We start from the raw sequence: 17,226 nt of genomic DNA on the forward strand, positions 1-17,226 counted from the left end.
CAGTATGTGTAATTATTTTTACATTGAGACTTCTGCATTGATCCAGTCACAAATTCACCAATTTAATCCAAAATACAAGTAAATTAAGGAGCCTGGCAGGGTGTCTGACTCAAAGAATCCTCTGTTGCCAAAATTAAAAAAACATGTCTGTCACGTGTAATGCAAAGTACAGTTTTCACATGTTTCCTTCAACCAAATGAAGATGGCAACATGAAATTACATCAGTGCTGATGGATGGGGCGATAATAGAGGCAGTTTGTATTTCGAGTGTGTTTTAATGACTTTTTATTGCTAATGTGAGAATATAGAGGTATATCATCATTTCAAACACAAAATATAAGTGTCAGAAGAGCTATATTATGCTGCCTAAGGTCATAGTAGCGGCGCTTCCCGAGGAGCTAGCTCAAACTAGCTGGCTCCCAGATCTCTGTGTATGTTGGACGGAGTGGCCGATTGTAAATTGATTGTGATTGTAAAATGTCAAGAATCTATTGTTTTTAAACAGTATGTGTTTTGTCACTACTCCATGAGGCAGGAGAAGGTCAAGGGTTTCTTAATTATGTGGAGTTAGATCATGTGATTGGAACAAGAATATGGGATTTATTGTAAATGGCATTTAGTATCTACTGTTCTGTCCAGCTTCCCGGGGACTGCACTTGATGACTACAATGAATTCATTTGTTGGTAAAGCACAGATGCAACTAGCACTGTAAGATGAATGTATATCAGTGTTTTGAATCATTCGTTAGGTTAAGGTGACACCTGCAATATGCTCAACACATCTGATGCTATGTTGCTAATGCTTGTTAAAATTGTATTTTCAGAAGTGGGGGAGATGAGTCCTGGAATATGCTTTAAGACAGAAGGATTCAATGGGCTGGAAGTTGATGTGAGATATCCAATCAGGTAAGTTAACCAAGTGTATGTTCATTACAATATATTTCATCAATTTAAAGCAACAATATGTAACTTTTTTTCCTTAAAATAACGGCTTCAAAATCATTGTGATGGTACAGTGTCTTGTAACAGCGTGAATGGTATCACAGCCACTCCACTGTCCATCACTTGTTTCTGCACTGTGTAGGATCACCAGGGATGGAACGTATAAGTACCTTACTTAAGTATAGTTTTGAGGTACTTGTACTGCACTTAAGTATTTCCATTTTCTGGTACTTTATACTCCACTCCACAACATTTTGGATGCCAATATCGAACTCTTTGGTTACTAGTTACTTTTCAGATAACATGCAGCATCAGAGCATGTTTAAATTAACTTATTTTATCGAGAATCAGATAGAAAAAAAAAAGAAGCGAAGATCTGATGATTGGCCAGGCCGGTAATCGATCCACCCATAGTATACAGTATACGCATACATGTGAACATGTGTATAATTTACTTTTACTTGTACTTTTGATACTTAAGTTCACTATTACCAAAGTAAAACTTTAACACAATATCTTGACTTTTACTCAAGTACAACTTTGGGGTACTTTATACAACACTGAGGATCACAGTGTTACATACATGTTTACTTCAAGATACAAGTTGTTAAGATATAACATTGTTATGACATAATGAGTTTTGTTTGTAGTTAGGACCTACATTACATCTGACGGAGTGTTATAGAAACCCGGGGTTTGTAATTACAATGGTGGTGATGCACTAAGAAACTGTGGGGGGCGTCAAATCGTACAGAATGGCAATTTCTACATAATGTTGCTTTAAGATGGCGAGGAAGATGATTTCTTTTGAGGGGAGATGAAATAACCTGCTGCTTTAGGGACTTTTACAGTAGGTCTACACACAATAATCAGATTTTTTGGTGAGTTTGCACGTTGGGCTTGTAAACTGAAAATACAACCCTAAAAATTAGTGTTTTTTCTTGTCTATCCATGGGTAACCTGCACATTTTAGCATAAAAAATACTTAATGACTGTACATTGCCTGATGATGTTATTTTTCGATATGTTTTCAGTGAGTTGGGCTCCTTTAATAATGTACTTTTTAAATGTCATTTAGTTAGGTGTCTTTGAGTGTAATGAAAGCGCTATATGAATAAAATGTATTATTATTGTTGTTAATACTACATGCCAACCACCCATGAAGTTTTTCTCGCTCTACAATAAATTTAAAAAGATTACACAGATATTTTCACAAAGTCAAGGATCCTGAAATATAAAAAAATGGTATTAAATTGGACTCAATATCTGCTCTCAAGTCTGCAGCAGATCTAACATGTATAACTATGGCAGCCACGTGACTACATTGTTTTCAGGTATATTGTATAATTTGGATATTATAGAATAAATACTTTTGAAACATCAAAAACAACAAGAAATCTGCAGTTGGTAGCATATTTCTGTACATTAAAAAGTAATGTCACTAAATACTACCTGTTATTAAGTTTTTTATTTGTTTTTGAAATTCTCCCTGGATGGACTGATTCTAATTTATTAGAAAATCCATCGCTTTGACATGATTCCATGTGGCTTCATGGAGACGGGACAACATTCTTGTCTTTCATCTTTAGATTACAACAAATATTCACTCATTTGCAAACAGACCTTGGATATCAGAATCAGAAATACTTTAGATTGTACTTTATAAATACTGGATATCACAGCCAGATAGACAAGTGCTTTTCAGAAACTTAACAAAATTGATTTAGTATTGAGAAAATTTCCAGCCACCGCAAAGATGTCTTGTGGACGTCGTAGACGACACCAGGTATGCGTTTATTTCCTAACCTGTTTAAGTGTGTGCACTGAAAGAACTGGCTCTGAATTTCGACAATCTTTGTGTTTTTTAATTATATTTTTCTGTAAAACAGCTGTTCGTGTGTCTGTCATATTTAATCGTGTATGTTTTTGTGTATTTTTAACAGGAAAAACCTCGAGAAGTTGGAGACAAGTCAAGCTCCAACCCACAGAAGAGGTAAGTTAATGCCTCATAATTTTATTCCTATAATTTATTTATGTTCATTTCATTCTTAATGGTATTTTGTATGTTGTTTCATTAATTATTTTGATAGGAAATAGATACACACTCACTTTTTGTCATAATTTTCAAAAAATTGTATAAAAGTCCAGATAATTTACACAAGGATAGTTTCATAGATTCGGTCTAGGGGTGCACTAGATGGTCAAAAATCAATTTGTGATTATTTTGACAGATTGCAGATTACTTTTTTAGTAAAAGTAGAGCCAATAATATGTTTAACAGCAGCAGCTGTGCTCTGAGACGTCAGTGGCTTTTTCACTCCAGTACACAGTTGAATAATCATCTGTATTTTCTCTTAATTACCAGTGTTGTTGAGAAGGACCCAAAACAAGTCCCTGTGGTCCCCAACACTCCTACCACCTCTACCATCACGGTCCCAACCCCAACTGAGGCTCCCAAGAAGAAAACTAAGTGGACTTCCTGGCTGCATAGGTTGGTCGGCCGTAAGAAAACGACACAGCAGACTCCTGTAAAAGAAGTGGTGGCAGAAGCCACAAACCTGACATCTTCTGCTACAGAAAAGAGGTATGTGTTACTTCTTTTAACATATGTGTTACATATGCCTGTTATGCTCTTTGAAGTCATTATTGATATTGAATATCCTCAATTGAAATTGAAGTTTCTAAATGTATTTCGGTCTATCACTAATAACATAAAGAAATAATGATAAAAGAAGCTGTTTTGACCCTTACACTCGTTTGTGTTGTATTACCAACTTAGCAACTTTGTTCTGCAGTAAGAACATTTCAAATACAGGTCTTTTCATTATATGTTGGCATATTCATGCTTTGATTTAAGCTGACGATTTGAGTAATTGTCCACCTAAACTAGGCCAGTGGTGGAAAGTAACTTAGTACATCTACTCAAGATGCGTACATTTTCAAAGTACTTTTACTGGAGTATTTTCATTTTAGGCTACTTTGTTATTTTACCCTACAGAAGGGAAATTCATTTTTTCTTACTTTACTTTCACTTTACTTTAATTTAATGAAATGATCTAAATACTTTATCCTCCACTGACTCAAGCTTTGCCTTAAGTTTAAGTTGAATCTTGAATATTAAATTGTTATTCATCTTACTGTGTATTGTTTACCTTCTTGGTTTCATTTAATTGGTTCTTGGTTTCATTGGTTTGACTGGACCAGACGGTAGAGTAATATCTGTATTTTCTCTTGATTACCAGTGTCATTGCTGAGAAGGACCCAAAACAAGTCCCTGTGGTCCCCAACACTCCTCCCACCTCTGCCGCCACGATCTCAGCCCTAACTGAGGCTCCCAAGAAGAAGGCTAAGAAGATTTCCTGGTTGCATAGGGTGGCCGGCCGTAAGAAGACCACACAGCAGACTCCTGTAAAAGAAGTGGTGGCAGAAGACACAAACCTGCCATCTTCTGCTACAGAAAAGAGGTATGCCTATTATGCTCTTTGAATTGATTATATTCCAAATATCCTCAATTGGTTTCAATGGTTGGACTGGACCAGACAGTAGAGTAACCTAGAGTAATACCTGTCTGTATTTTCCTTTATCACCAGTGTTGACACCATCAAAGAGTTTCAAGGTGAAGAAGCTGGTGTCCAGGAGGCTTCACCCACTCCTGACAGTATAGCCTTGGCTGAAACTGAGCCACAGCCCCAGAATGAAGATGTATCTAACAGTTTTGACAGAAGACATCCATCTGTGACAACAAACTCGAACCTCGAGTCTACAAAGATGGATTTAAATGTCAAGTCTATGAAGACCGACTCAAACCTAAAGGCCCAAGAGGCCGTGTTCATCGAAGACATCCTCCCCTCTGATGCTCTTAAATACAGGCCGTTCACCCCAATAGGTCACGGTGGGATTCAACAGGCCGAATCAAACACCAGCATGTCAGCATCAATATTTGAAAGTCCCTCAGCCAGCAGAAAACACCTCTCCAGAGAGGAGCTTGTCTGCCTCGGGTAAGCACCTGCAAAGAGACTCATATACACACACTGAACGTTCATTTATTGTTTTTCTACTTGTAAATGAGCTCCAGTCTAACTTTGCTCCTCTGTCTTGTTGCGTTTAAGGCTCCCCAACCTCGCCCAGACTTGCTACATGAACTCCACCCTGCAAGGCCTCCTGACGTTGACTCATTTCATGCAGGAGGTCCACAATCAGCAGAGGGTGTGGAGTTTTCATCCCCAGTCTCAGCTATTGAGGTGAAGCATCTCCGCACACACTCACACAGATCATTCTTTGGTTTCTCTGCTAGCTGCAAATACTAACAATATACACATCTCTCATATCTTCCATTCTTTCCTCTTTTGTTGTCTCCAGATTGTTTGAGAAAGTTGAACTCTGCCATTTCTCCAGCAACAAGATGAAGAAAAAAATTGTCCTCTCTGCATTTAAAGGAAATATTGCTGAGTCGAACTACGAGTTTAACGACGATAAGCAGAAGGTCCGTCTTTTTATTTACAACACACAGCATAGCACCACACTAAGTCAAATGTGCCCCTTCTAAAGCTCTTTGTTCTGTGCATTTCTCTGCAGGATGCGTTTGAGTTCCTCAGCTGTGTGCTGAATGAGATGAAGTCTCTGTCTGTAGATCTGTACCGAGCAGCATTCAACCTGGGCATGAGCTACACCTGCCCCGTAGATGCTCACATAGCTTTCCAGATGTTGAGTACCAGGACCTGCATGAGGTATGAACTCAAAGCCACAAACAGTGAAGAAATTCCTGATGTTGACTATGTGCATGATTTTGTTCCAGGTCGTTCAATCAGGATGTGTTGTCATGATTTCTGTAGCCATGCGTTTTAATTTGAATTGTCCCTTTATTGTGCAGATGTGGCATGCAATCCAAGAGGGTCGAGGATTGCTTAAACCTGTCCCTGGACATCACATGTAGAGGCTCAGTGAGCCAGTGTCTGCAGAATTACCTGGAAGTAAGTTGCACATCTGCTCATTTACTGAGATTTTTTTTCGTCCTCACTCACCACCAAATCTTAATGTTTGTCATAAGAAAAGTGAAACTAAAACCTGCCTTTTGCTCCTGTTCCCTCCTGCAGAAGAGCCAGTTGGAGTATCGATGCGAGTCTTGTCGTACCCAGGAGTCATCACAGCAGTGGTCGTTCGCGAGTCTGCCAAAGTGAGTAACATCATCCATTATTAGAGTGCACTCAAATGTCAGGCTTAACTGTCTCTGTCTTCCTCTGTGAACTTGGGATCTGACCCTCTTCCTCCACCTCTTTTCTGTCAACAGTGTATTGATCATCCAGCTGCAGAGATTTAAACTGAGCCAATCCAACAAACTGAAGAAGCTGAGCGATCAGGTCGATTTATCAAGGGAGCTAGTGCTAGATTCTGACTCGAACATCACTGAACAGGTAAACATGATGTTCAGTAAATAAAAAGCAGTCTTTACTCTCTAACAGCTTTGTTTTCTGGAGCAATATACAGGACCTGCAGTCAAATGAAATATATCTATATGTGTAGTAATTGTTAGTAATTATTTTTTTGCAGATTCGCTACTCTCTTGCGAGCGTCATCAGCCATTTTGGCTCCTCAGCTAGTTGTGGTAAGTTTTCAGTTCTGTTTGGCATGGTAAAAATGAGACTCCAGGTTCAAGCAGCCGACTTCTTCTAACAAATATTCGTCCTGTCCTTTCAGGCCATTACATCTGTGACGGCGCTTTTCGACAGCAGGAATCAGGTGACATGACAGATGGCTGGCTCACATACAATGACAACATTGTCAAGGAGAGAACCGGCGAATCGGTCTGTCAACGGCGGCAGAAAACAGCATACGTTCTGTTCTACGAGAAACAACAGTAGAAGATGGTGGGAATACAGACCTGCCGCACAGGAAGCAGCGATAAGGAGTAACCCGGCGAACATCATCCACCAGAAGAATCTGTAGTCAGAGAAATGGGGGAAAATTGGAGAGGACAGAAAAGAGGGAGGGAAATTCCAGTATTTTTAAACCTGGGCCCTATATTTACATGTTTTGATGTGTAAATGATTCATACTTGAAAAAAGAAGAACATAGATGGATGGATGGATGGATGGATGGATTGATGATGGATGGATGGATGGATGGATGGATGGATACTAATTGTCTGACAGTAATAATAAGATCTGTTTTCATTGCCAGAAACACAAGTAGATAGATAGATAGATAGATAGATAGATAGATAGATAGATACATAGATGGATAGATAGATACATAGATAGATAGATAGATAGATAGATAGATAGATAGATAGACAGACAGATAGATAGATAGATAGATAGATAGATACATACACACATACATACATACATACATACATAGATAGATACATACATAGATACATACATACATACATACATAGATAGATAGATAGATAGATAGATAGATAGATAGATAGATAGGTGGATGGATGGATGGATGGACGGACGGACGGACGGACGGACGGACAGACAGATAGACAGACAGATAGGTAGACAGACAGACAGACAGACAGACAGATAGATAGACAGACAGATAGATAGATAGATAGATAGATAGATAGATAGATAGATAGATACATAGATAGATAGATACATAGATACATAGATGGATGGATAGATAGATAGATAGATAGATAGATAGATAGATAGATAGATAGATAGATAGACAGACAGATAGGTAGACAGATAGATAGATAGATAGATAGATAGATAGATAGATAGATAGATAGATAGATACACACATACATACATACATAGATAGATAGATAGATAGATAGATAGATAGATAGATAGATAACTTTATTAATCCCTATTGAGGCAATAACTGTTACTGCTCATTTATGAGATTCCAGAGCGACACTTCTCCCTGAACGTGACTTGTGTTTCTGGTAACTAAAAGGATCTTGCACTTTCATCAAAGGTCTATCTCCATAGAAATTGTTTCCATAATTTTGACAGACACTTAAAATAACAACCTCTGTCTGTCAGTGGCAAAAGCAAGAACTATCAAGACACTTTTGCTCGAACAATTCCAAAAGTTTTGGTAGGTATAAATCATCATTCTTAACTACTGACAACATTACAGAAACAAGTCCCTTGGAGAAAGACCTTTTTGTTTAATAAGTCTCGCTAAGGAACTTACACTTTTATTAATGGTCTATCTGCGTAGGTATCATTTCCGTCATGTTGTCAGACACTTGGAATAACAATCTCAGCCTGTCAATGACAAAAACAAGCACACACAGAAGTCTCATTCAAGGAAAGGTCTTGCTCTCAACTCTGACTCATGTTTACACCGTCATCTTCCTGCAACAACTCACATGTCGCAAGATTTCAGAGGCCACTCCTGTTTGCCAGATCTGAGCCACAAGCAGGCCATACCATGGCCACATGTCAGCCAAGCGTGAATTGAATGAACCAGAACTGGCCAGATCCAGCCCACCAGACTAGGAATGAACTGTGGCTCAGATCTGGCAAACAGTAGTTGGCCGCACAAGTGCCATCATTCCATGCAGTAGGTGGGCCGGATTAATGTTTCTGGTACAATCTTGCTATCCGGGTAGCCATTGCAGCCGTGTTGCAGCTGCCAGCTGAAGCGACACTTCAGCTGGCAACCTCGACACAGCTACAATCGCTCCAGACGCCAAAGTTTTTTTTTGCCACTGACAGGCTGAAGTTGTGTCTGACAACATTATGGAAACAATTCCCACAGAGTAAATATTGGGCCCAGGTTTACTGGATTTCAGGACAAAATTAGTATCCCCACCCTTCTGTCTTTCTCCCCCTTGACCCAACCGGTCAAGGCAGATGGCCGCCCATCTTGAGCCCGGGTCTGCTCTGAGGTTTCTGCCCGTTAAAAGGCAGTTTTTCCTCACCACTGTTGCCAAGTGCTTGCTCATGGGCAAATCAGGATCAGAATCAGAATCAGAAATACTTTATTATCCCAGAGGGGAAAGTGTTTGTGTTACAGCTGCTCCCATTCAAAGTTCAGAATATGCAGAAATTATAATAATAATAATAATAATAGTAATAAGAATAATAAGAATAATAAGAATATCAATATCAACAAAAACAAAACAAAAATACAAGAAATGTACATATATACAGAAAAGCAATAATGCCGCACTCAGAGTGAGGAATTAAACAGTTTGATAGCCACAGGCAGGAATGATTTCCTGTGGCTCTCTGTGGTGCATCTTGGTGGGATCAGTCTAGTGTTGAATGTACTCCTGTGGCTGAACACCACGTCATGGAGTGGATGAGAGCCGTTGTCCAAGATGACATGTAACACAAATGTTGGGTCTCTGTATATTAGAGCACAATCTAGACCTGCTCTGTCATTACTTCTATTGTGACTATCTAAATAAAATTGACTTGATTACTACAATATACCTATCTCAGGAATTTAATTACTCAGGTACAGAAATATATGATTGGCTAGGATTTGTAGTTACTAAGGTATTTTAAGGGTTAACTTAGATTTCAGGACTACAACACTTCTTACTGAGGTTGTGTTCGAGGTAACAGATCAACACTTATAAGAACACAGCCTTCTGACCATTTCGTTATGCTTTTTTTTTAAAAAGCGATATCATTTTACAACAGAGACCGATTGAAACACTTAAACATTGTACTTGCTAAGACGACTTGTAAGATGACAGTACCACTGTGAGTTATGTTTTTGAGTAGTCCAGTAAAGTCCATTTGAAAGAATTGGGCTAAAACTGTCACACACGTCATAAGAATGCATCTAAGCAATATTTTAATTTAATGTAATACACAATGTAATTCAGATCTACTTGTGCCCTCGTGACTCGATGTGGAAAACCTGGGTTGAGTTATTGAGTTGATCAGGGCCGGCCCAAGCAATAAGCGAACTAAGCGGTTGCTTGGGCCCCCCCAACAGCTCTTGAAGTGTCACACATGAAAGGTTGATAAAAAAATATCTTTTGTGTGTGTGATATGTTGTATTAGTAGTAAATATACAAAAGAAAAACAACATATTTTGTTATTATTTTAATGGGCTGACAAGTCCATACTACTGGCTTAATAATTTCCACACAGGTTCCATTTCACCCAGTTCTTTTTATGTCATTATTTAAGTTTCTATTTCATTTATTTCAAATTGTTGTACATAATTTTTTTACCTTTGCATTTTAATTACATTTGAATACTTAATATTTATTATTTCTACGTAAGAAACAATTTATTTGTAGTTGACTGTTCTGCACTTTTGCACATTTCATATTAAAATAATCAACTTGTTTACAGTAAATGCATTGTCTGCTGGTTTATATTGTTACTTTCCTTGATTCCTTGATACTTTCCTTTTTTAAAGACCAGAAACAAACAAACCAACAAAAGAAAAATGCATAAGAAAAGAGTCAATTCTAATTACCTGTTCGAAAAGGAGTATGAAGCAGTGTCGATTTATCTAATCCCAGCCCCATACTGCCGGTGCAGAGGTGGGTGGTGCATTTAGTTGGGGGCGGCTCCGGAGTTGATAACCATCATTCGTGTGAAAGCTTAATGTGATTGCGTTTATTAGTGAAGCCCGATAACGGAAGAATACCTTGGTTATGTTGAACTGACTTCATTGTACAGGTCTCAGGACTTCTTACAGGAAGTCATTTACTGCTAAACAGTTTTACCCTTCCTTCCTCAACGTGTCACTGCTCCGTCACTCACTGCTTAGAAGACCTAATGATGGACACCTGTTTTCACTGTCAGTACTTAGCAGATGAAAATAAAAACATAACAATCCTCTGAAACACCGATCAAGCTACATATTTACAAATTAATCAAGCTTTGTAAGCCTACTATTTTTATTTTAAAGTTATCTCATTGCAGTTTCAGTTGTGATTGCACAGTTCAACAGCACCACAAACTACACTGGTCCTTAGTCAAGCCCAATACATTAACAGTGGATGCGTTCAAGCAATAGCCAGACCAATAGATCAGCAGGGGGCAATATATCAGCTGCTAAACTTTAATTTGGGGTGATACAGATTTGATATTTTTACTAATTTATTTCAAGATTTTACCTTTTTTTTGTATAGTATAATTAGGCTACAATATCTAAATCTTGTTTGGTTTGAAGGGCCTGTGGTAGAGGGTTAATTCATGTCTGTAGGTGGCAGTATACACTCTTAAGTTGATTTACGAGTCTTCCGTCCTCACAGAGTAGAAGAAGAAAAACAAGATGGCGGAACGAGGCTACAGTTTCTCTCTCACCACATTTAGGTAAACTTTGTCAAAATTGTCCAGAAATTTGAATAGGGACTCTGAATGATCGGCATGTAGACGTTGTTGTTGAATAGCAGTTTGATAACGCGTATGCATGGTTTCCCAGTTTGACAGGAAAGTAATGTTTTGTGAGCCGTCTGGACTTGATGCACTGTCATTGCCGGGTATAAATGAATCGGCTAACGTTAACTGTTAGCATGTCCCGAAACGTGTTTTAAATGAAACAGATAAGACAAACTTTGCTTCTCATATCGAGCACATAAACTCCCTAAATTGTTTTATTTTTGAGCCTGTTGTTGAATAGCCCGAAACAGTTCAGTTTTGCATGCTAATGTTCAATGGACTAGCTTAGCTAAGTTAGCTCAGATGAGTCAGTTGTTTTAGCTGTGCTTTCAGTTTCGTCTTCGTGAATAGTTAAACGCTGAATTAGATTGTTTAAACCACAGTAGTTGTTGTTACAAATAGTTTAGTTAATTTCCCCCTGCCTCACAGTTTAGTAAGCAGCATCATGTGTTTCTTCCTGCAGCCCTTCGGGTAAACTGGTCCAGATAGAGTATGCCCTGGCAGCGGTAGCAGCCGGAGCACCCTCAGTTGGCATCAAAGGTATGATTCCTGAGTCCTCGAAACATTGGAGCATATTTAACTGTTTTTTGGAGCTAATGTGGGCCACGGCCCTTAGAATACTATTGTATTGATTGGTTTGTAATGCCTTATAATCAATGCCTTGTTTTTAATTTGGATAATAAACCACATTAGTGTGATGTCTGATTATTATCAGAGGATGCAACAAGACTGAACAGTTGTATCATCTGAAATTGCATAAATTGCCACCTCTATAGATATTTCTCACAACTTTACCATTGATTAATGCAAGTGCACTGGGCAGTGCGACTTACAGGATTTTAAACTATAAAGAAACACAGATTCAGCGTGGTAAACTAATACCATGCTGTACTTTTGCCTCTCTGTCTGTACCTCTGGTACAGCTAAGAAGCTGTGCACTGTCCCTTTCAAATAAGTAAATAAATAAATAAAATAACTACATTTATCTAATCAAATCAATTTTATTTATATAGCCCAAAATCACAATCACACTACCTCAGTGGACTTTACAATCTGTACACTGAGAGACATCCTCTGACCTTAGACAAAACAATGGGACAACCTAAATAGGCACCAGCATCCTTGAAGACCATGCACAAGATTACACAGTTGAAGCTGGTTATAAAAATGATCATGGGTTAGGATGGGTGAAGACACTAATTGTGATATTGTCTTTGGTTTTCAGCTTCCAATGGAGTTGTCTTGGCCACAGAGAAGAAACAAAAGTCCATTCTGTATGATGAGCAGAGTGTCCACAAAGTGGAGCCTATCACTAAACACATTGGCATGGTCTACAGCGGCATGGGGCCTGACTACAGGTGGGGATTATTTCTGTGTTTGAGAGACAAACTGTAAGCCAGCAGTTTAGGGCTCTTTCCTGACTTTAGACTGGATGTTTTTGTGATTGTTTCCAAATACAGAACAGAAAAAAGTGAAAATGGACTGCACCTAGATTGTTCATTAGCAGCAATCAATGCCTACTTGCATGGGTCAGAAGGAAAAAAAAACAAACAGTACTTCAATGACGACACAGCTAGCTTACGACACGTATCCTGTGTGCACAAACACAATTACCTGACCATACTGGAGTTATTTAAAAATTGTATTTTATTTTATTTTTTGAGAAGAAGGTTTACTCATGGGGGATAAACTGAATTGGAAACATTCCAAGAGATCCTTTATTGTTTGTTACTTAGGACAAATTTGAGAAACAAAACTTTATTACACGATTTTCTATCTTTTGTTGTTTGTTGTTGAATCACTGAAGGGTGGTGTTTTATGTTGAACTCTGTAATCTTTATTTTTGGTGAATATTATTTGAACTTGCAAAGACCTAACCTCTAAAAAGCCACTAGGATAAAGTCAAACTATCGTTGTAAAATACTTATATCTTTTTAAAGAAGCATTTCAAAATGTAAATGACAGTTGTCAGGACATCAAATCCAGTGATCTCTTGATCTTTACAAACCCAGGTGCAGTAGTCTAACAATGGCATAGCTGTCAGGTATGAAAAAAAAATGTGGAATATCAAATCAAAGCCTGACCTTTTTTTATTATCAAAAAGTCAAATTCAATCATGGGTGTGGAGAAACATGACACCCCAATTAGCAGTTTAAGCAACAATATGCCTTGCCTTATCCAATCTACTGTAAATGATTATGTTTGAGGATTTGCACGTTTTAACAGTTCAGTAAATGGATATGCACTACTCAAAATTACTTAGGGATATTGGGATACTGGTGCATATGTGCGTGGTTATGCAATTAAAGTCAAATGAAATGTGTCATGTTATTTTTGGAGCCAAAAAATATTCACAAAACACAAGATAAAGATCCACATATGTCACAGAATTAACAATCACATGAAACACAAAAATATCCCAATATTTCTAACTAATTCTGAGTAGTGTATTTTACTTTGTCAACAAATTTGCATAGCATATCATAAAGTTTTCAGATTGATTTCTGGCTTTGTGTTTCGTTTTCTCTCGTCTGTTGAGAGGTTACAGTCACCTGCTGAAAAGGGATATTTGTGATAAAAGAAACCAAATATCTTGGTGGAGGCTAGTTTGTACTCATGACAGCCTAAAGTGTTTGTAGTGGAATTATCTCAGGGGCTAATTTTTCTTCAGTGCTGGTGAGTTGAGCTTAAATGTAGTACCATGCCTTATGCGGACACAAACACACTATATTTATGGGTTTAATTCTTCGAGGTGGTGAGTATCCATTTCCTGCGTGCACAAGATTAAAATAAAGTTTATGTATGTCTTCCGAACCTCACATGCTCAGATAATTAATGAGTTGTCATTCATGCAGGGTTTTGGTGCGGCGAGCCCGGAAATTGGCACAACAGTACTTCCTGGTTTACCAGGAGCCAATCCCCACAGGCCAGCTTGTCCAGAGAGTGGCCTCTGTAATGCAAGAGTACACACAGTCTGGGTGGGTATACAAAGAGACGCACCAATACACACACATCATGCTTATATTTCCGAGGGAAGATGTATTCAGTCAGAAGTTTTAGATTCAGTCTCTGATGTTTTTTTTCTTCCAGTGGAGTGCGTCCATTTGGCGTTTCATTGCTGATAGCTGGATGGGATGAAGACCACCCCTACCTCTTCCAGTCAGACCCCTCTGTATGTTGTATTACAAACCTGCCAATACCTGTTACAATTCTGCCCTTTCTTAAAGTATTGTAGTAAGTTGCACATTTTCTGTATTTTCATTCTTCTGTTTTTTGACTGGCAGGGTGCATATTTTGCATGGAAAGCCACAGCCATGGGAAAGAACTACGTTAACGGAAAAACATTCCTTGAAAAAAGGTAAGATTTGACAATTAAAGGCATTTCTGAATAATGAATAAGTAATGTTATGAGCAGCATGTGTATAGATGTGCATTTTGATCTATGGGCTGAGCATGGCACTTGTTGTTTTTGACATTCAGTGTCCAATCTCCCACAGCATGAGTGACTGTATGTCTATGATGGTTATATCAATGATCATACACGGGTGTAAAACGAGTATGTGTTGTAGTATTTTTAGTATTTTAAGAGGGGGAAAAAATATACATTCAAATATTATTTTTTTTGGCCATACTCGTGCCTTTTGAGCAAAGTTTGAATGGAAACACCACAGATAAATGTGAAAAACAAAGAAAAAGAACAGCATTCCTACAGTTTGAGATAATTTAATTATAGGTGCAGATACAATTGAAGCAGCAGTTTGATGTATAAATTAGGCTGAAGAGAATCTTTACTATCTACCAAATTTGTAGTTGGGACGCAGAGGATGAGCCAGGATTGTAGTTGCTTTACAGAGTTATGGAAAAGTTATTTAGTTTTGCAGAAGGCCCAGGGTGCATAATCTGATTCACATGATTCGTCTTCCCAGCAACTGATTATAAATGGAGTGAATTTTGTCTCACCCAGGCTCTCTAATTATTTCTTATGTCAAAAAGGGCATCATTCAAAATCCCCCAAACTCAGTTTTGGGTCCTGGAATATTGTTCAAGAAGTTCACATTATAACATCTTGACTGCACATATTTGGTCGGGTGGGCTCTCACATTTTTTACAGTTCTTCTACTTGATACACACTACATAAGCCCAATTCACACTGCCCTTTCAGTGCGGGAATCATGCGCCTCGCCTCGTCTGTGTGAAAGTTACAGATGCAGAGAGGGGGGACAGTTTCGCTGAGGCTCTGATACGCCTCCAGAGGCAGTGTCTGTGTGAATGGTAAAGCCGGAGGCGCGGAACAGGGGTGTGTTGGTATGATGGTGTTCACAATCTGACAGCTAAACAGAATCCTTCACTCATCAAATAAAAGAGAAATGATCCACACTTCAACCCACAAAGCAACCTTTCAGGATCAAACAACAGTAATGAGGTAGCAGGTAGTGTCTTTGGCAACTTATATGAGGAAAAAAATATTGCATCCATACGTGGAAAAGTGTCTGTCATCCTGTCTGTCCTACCGACTCTTCATCACATTTCTGCCCGGAAAACAGTGTCTGTCCCCGGCAGCAGAGCCAGAGGGCTCCTGCAGTTGAATGGCGGTGATTATGTGACGTGATTTAGAGCGAAAAACTTCAACTCACTGTGTCTTTGTCACCTTCCACTATTGTGTTGTTAATGTTACTGACTCTCGCAACTTGAATTGAAAAGAAATACTGCGACTGTGAGCCCTCCCGACCGAGACTTAAGTGAACTTTCCCCCAAGAAATCAGCATCCCTCCCCAAGAGTGAGCCTTTGTTGCGGGGATAATGCGGAGTCTCTTTGTGAAAAGGGCTACAAATTGTAAGATGACCACTATGTTTTGTTTTCCAGGTATAACAATGATCTGGAATTGGAAGATGCCATCCACACAGCCATCTTGACGTTGAAGGTGTGTTGTTTGTAAAATACCTTAGAAATTATCTTTACAGATACAATTGGTCTCCTTTTTTTATCAGTCATCTACACTCCTCTGCCTTTGTGTTTTAGGAGAGCTTTGAGGGTCAGATGACAGAGGAGAACATTGAGGTGGGGATCTGCAACGAGGCTGGCTTCAAAAGACTCACCCCAGCGGAGGTGAAAGACTACCTGGCAGCCATTGCGTGATCACATCCTTCCTGATGACGGGGCTTTCAGGCCACATTTCAAGACAAAGGCATCAGCACAGTAGCCAACAGTCTCATGACACAGTTTAGTAACCTCAGTTATTCAGCCAGAGTTTGGGCACATTGTGTTTTGGTGAAGAGAACATAAAAGAATGCTCACCGTAACTTTATAACTTCAAGATTATTAACATGATCTGGCAGAATCAGAACAGTCCTATTCACTTACAGTGACAGCGTTTTAGTGTGTGTGCAGCTAATGTGACTGCCCCTCACAACTGCATTGACCAAACTTCATCACTCATGTTATAACATAACATTGGCTTTGTTTTCAAACTCATATCCCGTTACTGTGAAATGTGGCTGTTGCCTACTGTGCATATGAAAAGGAATGTGGGCTCTGATCAGGGAAATCTCAAATATTTCATTGCCTCCTCATTTGTCATTACTGTTGCAAAGGGCAATGCTTTCAGTTCACAAATGAAGCACGGTTGTTTATGCATTTTTTTGAAATTCAATTGGCTTTAACTATTGTGAGAAATGGTCTTTGGGTGCAAAAAAGCAAAATAAATAAATTCTGACAGAATTATAGATTATTACACACCAGAAAGGAGGATCAGAAAATAGGGAGCAAGCATGGAGGATGCAATAATAAGTTTTGAGATTTCACGGTCAGGATCTAGTCGCCTGTACAGCAGTTTTACACAAAGTACTTTTCTTTTTTTCAAGCTAGAAACATTTCTAGAGTTTGTATTTTCTGTCCGGTTATCTGTCACTTATTCAAAATAAAAGCTGATGAGTTGATGTTGACTCTGTGTTTTGAATT

The 17,226-nt window shown here is 38.6% G+C and overlaps 2 protein-coding genes across 4 annotated transcripts; both read left to right on the top strand.

Moving 5' to 3' along the window:
* The first annotated feature begins 2,544 nt into the window (after positions 1-2,544).
* LOC311260192 (ubiquitin carboxyl-terminal hydrolase 36-like) lies at positions 2,545-11,184 on the top strand. Of its 3 annotated transcripts, none has more exons than XR_014622974.1 (14): positions 2,545-2,728; positions 2,886-2,935; positions 3,308-3,526; positions 4,185-4,406; positions 4,533-4,940; positions 5,052-5,183; positions 5,302-5,425; positions 5,518-5,669; positions 5,813-5,912; positions 6,036-6,115; positions 6,230-6,353; positions 6,490-6,544; positions 6,637-7,127; positions 7,644-9,347. XR_014622974.1 is itself a non-coding variant. In XM_084357744.1 (14 exons), exons 1-13 carry the CDS (start codon positions 2,699-2,701, stop codon positions 6,798-6,800), a joined length of 1,860 nt encoding a protein of 619 aa, XP_084213870.1. In that variant the 5' UTR covers positions 2,545-2,698; the 3' UTR covers positions 6,801-6,806; positions 11,141-11,184. The 3 variants fall into 3 exon arrangements, 2 of the variants coding, with proteins under 2 accessions (XP_084213870.1, XP_084213869.1); XM_084357744.1 differs by lacking the exon at positions 7,644-9,347 and adding an exon at positions 11,141-11,184 and having other exon boundaries at positions 6,637-6,806; XM_084357743.1 differs by lacking the exon at positions 7,644-9,347 and having other exon boundaries at positions 6,637-7,314.
* psma2a (proteasome 20S subunit alpha 2a) lies at positions 11,148-17,204 on the top strand. Its single transcript, XM_084357745.1, has 8 exons — positions 11,148-11,201; positions 11,731-11,807; positions 12,493-12,625; positions 14,123-14,245; positions 14,358-14,439; positions 14,552-14,625; positions 16,132-16,189; positions 16,288-17,204. The coding sequence occupies exons 1-8, from the start codon at positions 11,161-11,163 to the stop codon at positions 16,402-16,404; spliced, it is 705 nt and encodes a 234-aa protein (XP_084213871.1). The 5' UTR covers positions 11,148-11,160; the 3' UTR covers positions 16,405-17,204.
* Positions 17,205-17,226: the final 22 nt, after the last annotated feature.

The sequence above is a fragment of the Pagrus pagrus genome (assembly GCF_965226575.1).
Source record: "Pagrus pagrus genome assembly, chromosome: 7".
NCBI classification, from domain to species: Eukaryota; Metazoa; Chordata; class Actinopteri; order Spariformes; family Sparidae; genus Pagrus; species Pagrus pagrus.

Excerpts from the sequence above, each read along its gene's own strand:
- psma2a (XM_084357745.1), top strand. The coding sequence starts at position 11,161 with ATGGCGGAACGAGGCTACAGTTTCTCTCTCACCACATTTAG. Across the intron at positions 12,626-14,122 it reads GGCATGGGGCCTGACTACAG|GGTTTTGGTGCGGCGAGCCC; the intron begins GTGGGGATTATT and ends TCATTCATGCAG. Across the intron at positions 14,440-14,551 it reads TCTTCCAGTCAGACCCCTCT|GGTGCATATTTTGCATGGAA; the intron begins GTATGTTGTATT and ends TTTGACTGGCAG.
- LOC311260192 (XM_084357744.1), top strand. The coding sequence starts at position 2,699 with ATGTCTTGTGGACGTCGTAGACGACACCAG. Across the intron at positions 3,527-4,184 it reads TCTTCTGCTACAGAAAAGAG|TGTCATTGCTGAGAAGGACC; the intron begins GTATGTGTTACT and ends CTTGATTACCAG. Across the intron at positions 5,670-5,812 it reads AGTACCAGGACCTGCATGAG|ATGTGGCATGCAATCCAAGA; the intron begins GTATGAACTCAA and ends TTTATTGTGCAG.